Genomic DNA, 11,604 nt, shown 5'->3' with positions numbered 1-11,604 from the left:
GTTCACTCAGTAATCTAAACTTTCAAGTTAACTAAGTGTGGATTTGACCCCACCTGTAAAGAGGAGGCAACCATCTAATCATCTCATGATAATCTCTCTAATCTGTCTGAGCATTATAAATTTTGGAATGGTATTCTATTCTTGCAAAAATCAAGATTACCTATGGAACTGAGCAATCATTCAAACCCTAAATTTTCAGGACATTGCAAATGCATATATAGTGGCGCATTGGGCTGCTCATGTTCAAACATGTGGATGCAAACAAACTCTGAAAGTGAATTACTAGTAGGATCAGATAGATATATGAGCATTGTAAATTCTGGGTGAAGATGAATCATCATCGTCATACAAGGAAGAAATAAGCTCTGCATAATAATAAAATTGACACAGGAATCACTTATAATGCACAATGTGGGGATTCATATTTCCACACTGGCATCACCCGATTAGACCCGTCTTGAGTTGAGTTTCAACCATACAGAAAATAAAAGCATGCAGAACTAGCACAAGTATCCATCCGACTGTACAATTGGTGTTCTTTACAGAAAACCAAACCAAAAGCATCATCATCCAGTCATCATCAACTCCCCACATCTATCTGTACAGAGTTCGGGGGGTCAAAAGAGGGGGGGACCTAGCAAACTCCCGACTGCGATTCAAAGCCGCTGCTTCAGGGGGGCGACATCCGCTGCGACAAAAACCGGTAGATGCGCCATGCCACGCCACGCCATAATTCCTGCACTACTAAACCAATCTTCCTCACTTTTATACAGTTTGGGGGTGGACACCGCCTTTCGTCACAAGACAGTTAGACTCCGCGGCGGCGACTCCGAGCCTCTTCGTTGGTTATATAATCTACAAACTCCCCACCATGGATTTCTCCCCGGATATCTTGATCTCGTTGGGATTGTCGTCCTCTTCAAAGCCGAGGGGCTCCTTGCTGGAGCCTGCCCCACCATCCAGAGGCATGTGGATGCATATCCCATTTGGGAATGGTTCCTGAGTTTCATTCATGGTATTAGAGCACTTGCATTAAAGGTCAATATTGCTCAAAAAATTGCATAAACAGAACACTGGTAGTAAATCGTGTCCCCGGGTATTACACTTCACTTTTGAAAGAACTACAACTAATGTTTCAAAACAGATGGCCTTTCCCTTTCAGCATGCAATGCAACAACTTGTTACCTGATTTCCAGTCTCTGGTCCATTGGAATGAAAAAGAATGGGACGGCATCTCTTGTCCTCGTTCATCAAACTTGAATTCTGGAAATGTGAGATTAGTGCATTCCTTCCCTGGATCCTACCATAAGCCAATGACGCTACTTTCTCGCTGTTAAATTTCTCCCACTTCTTCCCATTGAAAGCCTGTAATTAAAGGTAGGCATCCAAAAGGTCATATTTCAAGCTGTTGAGATTAATTCAACCAGCGAGCATAGGCTGCTGTGAAATTCAGCTAGACATGGATCGGTAAGAGAACAATGGAACATGTAAAGGACCAACAAAGAAAACATACCTGGTAGAAAGATACAATGTGCACAGGGGATATCATGTTAATGAACGCATAACCAACATTGCATTTGTTCTGCAGGGGAAAATGAAAAAAAAAACAATTATTACACTGCTGGATATCTGAATACCTCGTTGAAAAAGTCAATATCAGATATACTACCTTGAAATCAATTGGCAGGTAGAAGAAGTCATACGTTCCTTTGTGGAGCTCATCAATTGCAGCCAAAAGCATCTTGGATGTGTACCTATCGAATTCAGGAAAAAATGAGTAAGGACAACCAGCAAGCAAAATATAAAGAGCACACAAGAAGACACCAAATGAGGACACGGGCATACTTGTTTGGGATGTTTTTAATCATCAATGTTGTCCGAGTATCCTCCCCTTTACGGATCTTGTCCAAATCAAGCTGATACTGCTTCTTGCTATCTGCCTGGAACGCGCTGCTGTCAACTCTGCGGTTACGACCACGCTCAATGGTGGAGCTGTCAAGTCCATAATAACCAGGTCCTTGATATGTGGTGTTCCCAAAGAATGGTGGTTGCCCAAGTCTTGGCGATGGTACTGGTCTGAAGTTAGTAGAGTTATTATCTGTCAGGCTTCCACTTAGAGCAGAGACAGGATTCAGGGAAGCACGAGAAGCCATGTTCAGCATGAGGCTTCCCCCGTTTCGGTTAGCACCGCCAATGTTCCCCATATTTGCAAACCTAACTTGATTCATAAACGATGTCTCAGGCGATTCAGGCAAAAATCCGAAGTGGCTCTCAAACGGAGCTCCTGAAGGGGCAGACCCAACATGATGACGGTTTTGATCCAAAGATCCGAACAATGAAGCCTGGCGACTACCATACAGGAAGCCCTGACCCTGAGGGCGGCTACTAGATGACATTGCATGACCAACTGGTGGTGGACGCCACATTGATGAGGACTGGGAATGCTCCGGATAAGGCTTTGGGCTGCCCCACAGAAACTCAGGCCCTGTTAATGTCCCAGGACTCGAGCTCATATGGTCACTTTTGCGATCTTGGTATGACTGTGAGTGCTGAAACGCAGCGCCGAGGGACTGGTTGCTGTTTGAGAATACTTGATCATATTTAGACCAGTTGTTGTCCTTCCCAATTGGTGCAATCTTCAGAGCATTTGACATCATTGAAGGGGACATTCCGATAGGGCTCATTCCGTTTCCAGTAGGTGAGTTGCTGAATGCATGCAGCAAATTGTTGTCGGTTGGGCTACCATACTGAGCCCATGCCCCTGACAAGAGATGATGCATTTCTTAGTTGTGAACAGGTGTTTGGAAGAAAATTAGATGAAGTGAGGATAACAAGACTTAAAACTGATCCAGTAAAGTACCTGGAGGAGAGTTAGCCATAGGCGATCCGACGTGAGAATGCCTATAACCTCTGGGTTCATCTTCTAGTTCATGACCAAGGTGTTGCACCAAGCTAAATCAGAAGAAGAAAATAGAAGAAGAGTCAGATCAGACTGGAAAAAGTCATCAAAGACAGATATCTGAAAATTTGTGTTGTCCAAAATTCAAGGAACATCTCTCGAAGAGCAAACAGGCATATCTACTGCTTATTCAAATATACCATTCAATAACGCTTGGAACATTCATACCTTCTGCGTGTTCCACCAGGACGACTTGGCTCCAACTTGATACGTTTTCCAGCAATCTCACTCTTATTCAGTGACCGAAGAGCAGCTTCTGCCGCCCTAACATCGTAGAACTCAATAAACTTATGGTGCTTTTTGTTAGGCGTCTCTCTTATCTGCAAACAGAAATCAAACAACTTGAATGAATACCAAAAGAAAGATGTATGAAGCTGCATTTTTCAAGCAGAAACCTTAATTTAGGAGGAACAAAATTTGGGAGTAGCATCCTGACCTCCTTTACTTCCCCATAAGTTCCGAAAATCTGGCGAACCTCTTCATTAGAAACTGACGGATCCAAGTTAAAGATAACAAGAGTCCCCTGGTTTAAATCTTTGTCAGATGGATTCTCCTGCAAAGACCAACAAGGCATTCATTTTCAAGAACTACTTTTGCGGCCAAGGGCTAAGTGTGCAGAAGAGAAATGTAACAAACCTTTGGGATAGAAAAATGAATGTCAAGCTTTCTCCTCCTCAGAGGCTTATTCTGCAACGAACGCATTGCACCACGTGCAGCTCGGATATCAAAATAAGATATCATTACAAAGCCCCTATGCTTCGTTGCGGTGTAGAGGGTCCGGATATCCCCAAATTGCTGAAAGGAATGACAATAACGTCACTGTCAAGACCAACTGAGATTCGACATCAAACGGATACAGATAAGAACAAACGGTGGTTATGATTAGTCAACACAGAAGATGAAGGTGTCAAGATCATAAATATCCTATATACAGAAGATGTTCAGATACTAAATGATACACCTACTGCTGCTGAGTAATAACAGACAAATTGGAGTGGTTAAAAGGACATAAATCTGGTTCTCTCTCTAAAAAACAGAGTACATAAATCTGGTTACCTCAAAGAGAGAGCGCAGTTCAGAGTCCTCGACGTTACTGTTAATGTTCCTCACGAACAATGTCCTGGAAGGGTGCTCCCCCAGCGGATGCTCCCCAGCCACAGCTCCAGGACTGTTTGACAGACCGAAATTGTTGTTTACCCCATTGGCCCTGATCCCATCGCCTATGCTTGCATTCCCCAGACCAGCTGTGATGCTGTCCAGAGGGTCCGAGTCCAGCTCCATTCCCCCTCCACTTCCAAAGACATCAAACTCCTCCAGTTCCTCCGCGGGGTTAGTCTGCCCTGCCGGCTCGATCTCATTCGTGATCCCAGCGAAAAGCTCATCCTCATCGGGCAGCAGGTCGTCGATCTGCCGCAGATCAAAGTCAAACGGGTAGTCGTTCCCCTGAGGATCATCGTCGAATTCTTTCAGTTTAGCAGATGCGTCGTCCATCGAAGGGGTGCCATGTGCGGAGTCAGGAAAGTTCACTGGAAGAAAAAGGAAATGCACAGGATCAGGATTCAGGAATGCAACATGACAAAATTTTGGATTTTGCCAAACTTTTTCTGGCAAACTAATGCTGAGACTAGTTAACAGCAAAAGACTGGTGTTCCCTATTTCCATACATCCATCTGAACAATGTTAACTGGTAACTCTGACATACACAACACAGCAAGACTTGGTAAACAAAAATACACAATCATTGGCAATCCTTCCTTGAGAAGAAGGGGACAATTATTGGCGGGCGGGCCTACATTTTTCGTGCGGCAGAACGGGCAGCGAGGTGGAGAAGATGCTGGTGTCGCCGGCTCTGAGGCCATTGGGCGGGTTGGGGTTGTTGTTTGTCAGGGGCGGCGCCGGAGGGACTCCCCACGGGCTGCTGTAGCCCGGCGCCGCCTGCTGCCGCTTCTTGACGGCGAGCGGCACAGCGAAACCTGTAACAGAAAAAGAGCAGAAGCAGAGATATTAATAATTCAGATAGTGGAGCAGAGGAAACAGAGCAAAGGCAGGGCAGACATTGAGATAGATAGAGGAGGAAGCAGAGCCTACCTGGTGGGCTGAGAGGTGCCGGCGATCGGTCCATCAGTGCATTCGGGGATGGGCACCTGCAAGCAAATGGAGCTAATTTTAGCATCAAGTAGTTATGTGTGTATGTCAATGGGGAAAACGCGGATGAATTAGGATTGGTGGGGGAAGGAAGGAAGGAGGTAACTGAAGAACAAACCGGGTCAAAGAGTGGGAGGAGTGTATTTCGGAACTGGATAAGCACAGGGAAGGATGGAAGGAAGGAAGCAACGAACTTTGACCCCCGGAAACGAAACCGAACCCACCCTGGCCACGATCAAGAAATCAATCAATCCAATCCAATCCAATCCAATCCAATCCAATCTAGAGGGCCGGCGTCAACGATCCCGCCCAAGTACGACAAGTAGATTGGGAACATCAAGGAGATACGACCTTATTGGCAAGTAAGAGAGCTGGAATTGTTCCGGTCCATTCATGGATGGGGAGAGAGGAAGGCAATCAAATCAGGGAAGATTAAGAAGCCCTGAGTAACCGGAGACGATCAGACTAGTAATAAACCCATCAAGAACCCACCCACCCACCAACGGAAGAAGAATTGGGGGCCAAGAAAGAAGCCGACTGACCTGGCGCCTCCGGCGGCGGGGCGGGGGAACCCTAGCAGCTGGACTGAATCGGCGGCCGGAGAAATCCTTGCCCTGGCCTTGGTCTCCGGCCCGGGCGTGCTGCTGCGTTGGTTCGCGGGACGGAGCGATTTCTTGGGAGATGAGGGGAAAGGCGAAATCTTTTCTCTCTTCTCTCGTCTCTCTCTTGTTTTTTATATATACTCCATCCACTAGTGAATCATCAAGAGAGAAATAAAATAAAAATGGGTTTTTTACTGGCCCAAGCAAGCGACGTAATTGGGTACTGGACGCCCAGAAAAAAACACAATATAGTTAATGATTATCCACAAAATATAATAATCCCATCCCATTTTTTAAGAAAAGAAATAAAAATGGGAAGTAATAGTAGTAGTAGTAGTGGGATAGGGACGGGTATGATGATTGAGGCCATCCGTCCTCCACTGAATCCCTTTTCGTCACTTGACAATGGCGGGTGGGGCCGAGCACACCTGGGAGCCCACGCGTCAGCCCCACTGAGTGGTTCACCCATCCGTAAAGCTCGCATGTGCTGCTAGTGGCCAAGAGGAGAGGAGAGGAGAGGAGGTGGGCCCACGAGGACGATGCTCGGGCTGTGGGCCCGCCCTGTCGGTCCTTCCTCCTTGAAGAGCGAGCGAGAGGGCCCGTGCCTGCCTTCATATGCTGCATTGGAACGTCGCCTCGCGTCCGCCCGCTTCATTCTCTCCTCGGTTTACACCATCCACAGCCGGACTGCAAATCGGACCCGCAGCTCTAGCAGACCCATCAAAAACCACAAACCCGCGTAATTCCAACGAGTATATAGGTTCGAGTCAATTTTACGATCAGAACAGACCTCGCATTCTCGTCCGGCCCGTAAAATAATGTACCGCAACCAGCAAACCGCCCGCCCTAATCAGTATATCTACGGGTTCACAATGCAAACCCTATCCCTCCTCCGCCGCCGAGCCCCGCAATTTCCCACTCCCCTCCCACATTTCTCGCCGCCGGCGAGCCCCTTCCGCCTCCAGCCGCCATGTGGGGACACATGTGGAGCTCCGGACGACACGAGGAGCGGACCAACCGTAGCCTCTCGTCGCCGAGTTTCCGCGTCCGCGAGACGGACGAGTACGACTGTCGGCACGTCCGTACCCTATCCTCTGCCGCGGGCTTGTCCTCCACGGCGAGATCTTCCTACGCCAGGAGCTCCTCTTCTTCCGGAGCGGGCCTTCTCCCTGTGAAAAGGGTGTGGCCGGAGGAGCTCGGACGTCGTGGAGTCATCGGGACGGAGGACTTCGTCACCGATGTCGACGCGGTCGCGGCCGCCATTGCCGAGCAGAGCTTGCGCGAGGAGGCGGAGCGCCGACACCACCACGAGGAGCTCAAAGACCTCGTGTTCCGGCAGGCGGTCACGGCCAAACTCGCCGCCAAGGAGAAGGACGACGAGTGGCGGCGCATCCGCGAGGAGCTGAGGGAGAAGTACATCGACCTCGGCAGCTCCGGCGAGGAGGATTGAGCTCGTCGCCGTGAGATCCATGGCCGCGAGCTCGCCCCGTGAGATCCCCACCATCTCTAGTACTAGTACTGATGTAGTATGTAGTATGAACTAGTGTTTGATCATGTATAAATATGTAGTATGTGATAAACTACTATGGTGCGATTTCTCCCCGAAACTGTTTTTTTTAAATTATGTAGTTTCATCTACGGTTTCTGTTCGGCCGCGCTCGTTCTTAACCCGCAAACGGAATCTTCATCAAACTGCAAACACGTTTTGCGGGTCAGGATTTTGTAGGGTCTACTAGAGTTGCTCTAAACGCCCGCAGACGGACGCAACCTGCCGTGTCCACGAACAGTGATTGGTCACGCCAATTTCCTGCTCTGCATATGAGTTCAACTTCTAGATTCATACAAACCATACAGATTAAATCTATGTATTAGGACACACTGGCTATGATTCATCGTCGGAGATGTCACGACGTCGGTGCCAAGCGCCGGGTGGTGGCTCCTCCTTATCCATATACACGAGCATCTCATGGATCTCTTGCCGACGAGGGCGTCTGGCCTCCGCATCTGACTTCGAGCAGAGGGAATCGAGGATGACCTGCTGCTCCGCGTGCAGATCCACGTCCCCAGCATCCTCCATATCCTTCTACGGCTAGATCCACTGCATCCGGAGGTAGGCCTGAGGCGATCCGGACTTCACGCCTTGCCCGGACCTGCAGCTGGCGCTCCAGCGTTAGATATGGGTAGAACCTTACCTGGCAGTGTGGGGGCATGGCTACTAGAGGTGCCAGATGGCAAGTGGAAAGTGGCGGCGGCGCGGACGGGTAGGATTCCGGTGCCGGCGATCGGCTCAAATAGTCGGGCTAGGCACTACGTGGCCTGCCGGAGCAGCGCCGCGCGGCGCCGTCGGTCCGATGAAGGAGACGAGTTTCGGACCGCCGGATTTCGGAGTGTTTTCTCGTGCGACCCCAACGTCAGTCAGACATAGCAAACGCGCCCAGGATCCCCACGTCCGCTTCATATTTGGACTAGATATGAGGGATGTCGGTCAGCCCGGCCGTTTAAGGCGCCCGTCTGGATCGCATTTTGATGAGCTATCAGTGACCGGGCCGTCCGCCCGAACGTTTAAGGCGGGTTTAGGACGCTCGACTGTAAATGCTCTCAGAAAGCTCCAACGCAACGACTCATTTTGTTCGTTCACGTTTGTTTGGGTCCGTGTGATCATAAACCACATGCCAATGCAATGACCCATTTTACGTTTGTGTTCATGAGGATATAAACGGGCCTCTAATTTGAGCCAGGTTTGCATCCACACGAACATGTTGCACGTCTGCTCGATTTCCACCACGGGGCACGCGGCCGCCACCCAACTATCCTCGCCTGGTCCTTTTTCAACGTCACACGTTCGTGAGGCACTCCCCTCCCAACTTTGCTCCCCTGCCGCCAACCAGTCAAAACCCAAGTCCACTGTCCACTGCCGGAATGTCATGGAAGTGGACGATCGGGAAGTATGACCACGAGGTCGGCTCCTTCTCAGGGTGCCATCGCGTGATACCCCTCGCCGTGACGCGGCTGGGGCCTATGCCGCCCATGCGTGCTCGCATGCATGTTTCAGTGGCGACGTGCCAGAGGTAATAGGAGGCGGCGATCCCAGTGCCCTTGCCGGACATGAACATGCCGAACGACTAGCATTTGGAGCCGGAAAGGGTTCCCGTGCCGGGCGTTCCAGCCTAGTCGCGCATTGGGTGCACTGGTGGGTTGACGAACACATACATATTTTTGATGTGCGCCTGCCCACCCAAACGAAAAAAACCAAACACACGGTGTGTCCGTTTAAGTCGCCATGTTGGAGTTGCCCTTACCCGTCTCTCACTCCCGTTCTTGAAGCTAGTGTCATTTTCTGTTTTGGTCTGTTGTTGAAGATACCCTTACCCATCTCTCTCTCTCATCCTTGAAGCTAGTGAATTTTCTGTCTCTCTCTCTTTCTCTCTCTGTACGTACATATCACCAAGGCTATTTTGTGCATCATCTTTTCATTTGCAGCATTTCCTTTTCATGAAAAGAAAAGGAAGCTGTCCTCCTGCTTTATAGCAATGGAAAATTCGTACGTACATTTGGAGTTATTCTTTCTTGGCCGATTCCCTTCCTCCCTTGATTATATGTATGTGCCCGCCCAATATTATTCAGATTCCAGCAATTCAGAATCTGCCTTGCTAGCTTGCAATTCTTATTCTTAAAAAAGAGAAAAAAAGAGAAAGAAGAAAAGAAAGAGATAGCTACAGTCGAATCCATGGGAAGGGGAAGGATGGTTGGGACGAAATGGAGAAAGTCTTTGATGATGATGTTGACGATGATTGCTTTATACGTGCACACATACATAGATGGATGGATGGATAATCCCTTTTGTGTGTTGGTATCTTGCTTCTCCCTTGTGTGCTAAAAAAGGAGAGGATAGACAGAATATCCCTCTCTGATGATGATCACTTGTTAAATTGATACTCTTGGCTTGTCTTGGTTGGGGATAAGCACGACCACCACTAACATTTGTGAGGGAGGCTAGGGGGTTGCTAATGGCGTGTGAACTCTAACCACATCAACACCTTGTAGCTAGCTAGCATATCCCCACAAGTTACCTACCACCTGCCGAGGAGGGTTAGGAGTACTCTTTCTTGGTGATCTTGTTTAAGGTCGAGGGAATCCGGTCAACAATCAGCGTTCCTAAGTTTACCCTCCTTGAAATTAATTAGTCTAGTGTGTTTTTTATTCATCTGCTAGTACTTACATGTCCTTTGATCGACTCAAAGCACACAAGCATTTTGTTGATTTGATTCGATTGATTGATTGATTGGTTACTCTGCAACAACAGCTCTACTACTCAATGGCTACCTAGTTAAATATGCTAACAGTGTCTTGAGCAAAATAAGCAAAATTTATGTAAGGATTCCGTCGGCACGGCACGCCACTAGAAGACGACCTACATATATATATATATATATATGTCCCTCGTTCGCTGCATATGCATCATGCTACTAGTACTAAATTAAAGTCGCGCATTGAAGGAATGAGACAAACAAGCAACCAGTCGCAAGCGCCATTAGTAATCTATATAATCATCATCTTCGTTATCATACATGTAGCAGCATAGTGTTTCCAATCAGCGGATAACATCACCCAAACAACCAACACATGGAATGCATGGCCTACCCCTCCCTCCCCCCCTCATCAACAAAACCATAATTATACTGTATATTACAAATACTAGTACTCCCTCTCTCCTAAGAGCATCTTCAGCCGTACGTCCCAAATCCACCTCAAACACCCGGACGGACGGCCCGTTCACTGTCCGATCTAGAAAATCCAACCCAGACGGGCGCCTCAAACGGGCTTCATATGTCAGGGCGTGCCCAGACGCGTCCGCCACGTCGGACTGACGTTGGGGTCCCACATGAAAACAGTCTGAAACCCGGCGGTCCAAAACTCATCTCCTCCGTGAGACCGATGTCGCCGCGTGGCGCCGCTCCGGCGGGGCGCGTAGTGCCTAGCCCGGCTATTTAAGCCTACTGCCGACACCAAAACCCTACCCCTCCCCCCCACCCACCCACCCACCCGCCGCCGACGCCACTTTCCACTCCCCGTCCGCCACCACTAATAGTCATGCCCCCACGCCACCGGGTGAGGAGCTACCCATTTCTAACACCGGAGCGGTGACTGCAGCTCCTTAGCAAACCCGGACAAGGTGCGAAGCCCGGATCGCCGCCGGGCTACTTCCGGATGCAGTGGATTCGGAGGAGGAGTTGGAGGAGGTTGAGAAGAAGGAGGATGTAGGGGATGCTAGGGACGTGGATCTGCAGGCGGAGCAGCAGGCCATCCTCGATTCCCTCCGCTCGGAGTCTGATGCGGAGGCCAGACGCCGTCGTCGGCAGGAGATGGAGGCAGAGCACGCTGCAGAGGAGGAGGAAATGTTCGCCTGCATTGATGAGGTCGAGGAGGAGGAGGAGGAGGAGCCGGAGATGTTCACGACGTCGACGACGGAGGAGATGAGCTTTAGACCGTCCGGCACCGACTTTGTGGACATCTCCGACGACGACGATTAGTTAGGGTAATATGTAGTATGTAGTATGTAGGATTTCTTTTGCATGCCTTGTATGGATTTAGGGGTTAAAATATGAGAGATTCGGATGCAGAGTAGCAAATTTGAGGTGTGACCGGTCACTAGCCGCGGTCACATTCACGGACGTTTGATAAATCGAATTTGCCAAGTCCGACTGTAGATGCTCTAAAATAAGTGTCTTTTCTTTGCACGCTTATTTTGGGACTGAGTGAGTAACACATGTCTTGTTTTCTCCAACCTTTTGTATCCACATACATACATATACAGAGGACAGAGGACACAAGGACTCTGAGTCTACCTGTAACAATTCGATTCTGTACTAGTGTGGTGTGCAGTCCCTACTGGGTGCT

The 11,604-nt window shown here is 49.0% G+C and overlaps 1 protein-coding gene across 2 annotated transcripts; it reads right to left on the bottom strand.

The window, feature by feature from the left end:
• Positions 1-393: 393 nt before the first annotated feature.
• Positions 394-5,825, bottom strand: LOC125523212 (protein MEI2-like 2). Of its 2 annotated transcripts, none has more exons than XM_048688260.1 (13): positions 5,647-5,825; positions 5,048-5,103; positions 4,753-4,932; positions 4,016-4,485; positions 3,596-3,754; positions 3,396-3,512; positions 3,128-3,279; positions 2,861-2,952; positions 1,846-2,761; positions 1,670-1,754; positions 1,514-1,582; positions 1,186-1,365; positions 394-999 (listed from the first exon to the last, which is right to left on the bottom strand). In XM_048688260.1, the coding sequence occupies exons 2-13, from the start codon at positions 5,079-5,081 to the stop codon at positions 856-858; spliced, it is 2,598 nt and encodes an 865-aa protein (XP_048544217.1). In that variant the 5' UTR covers positions 5,082-5,103; positions 5,647-5,825; the 3' UTR covers positions 394-855. The 2 variants fall into 2 exon arrangements, with proteins under 2 accessions (XP_048544217.1, XP_048544218.1); XM_048688261.1 differs by lacking the exon at positions 5,647-5,825 and adding an exon at positions 5,223-5,305.
• Positions 5,826-11,604: the final 5,779 nt, after the last annotated feature.

This window comes from Triticum urartu, chromosome 7 (genome assembly GCF_003073215.2).
Source record: "Triticum urartu cultivar G1812 chromosome 7, Tu2.1, whole genome shotgun sequence".
Lineage (NCBI taxonomy): Eukaryota > Viridiplantae > Streptophyta > Magnoliopsida > Poales > Poaceae > Triticum > Triticum urartu.
The sequence above is the reverse complement of the archived record's forward strand: the minus strand, read 5'-3'. Positions and strand labels throughout refer to the sequence as shown.

Coding starts and splice junctions, on each gene's coding strand:
- LOC125523212 (XM_048688260.1), bottom strand. CDS start 5,081: ATGGACCGATCGCCGGCACCTCTCAGCCCACCAG. Junction 2,762..2,860: donor TATGGCTAACTCTCCTCCAG/GTACTTTACTGG, acceptor ATCTCTTGTCAG/GGGCATGGGCTCAGTATGGT. Junction 1,366..1,513: donor ACATTGTATCTTTCTACCAG/GTATGTTTTCTT, acceptor CTTTAATTACAG/GCTTTCAATGGGAAGAAGTG.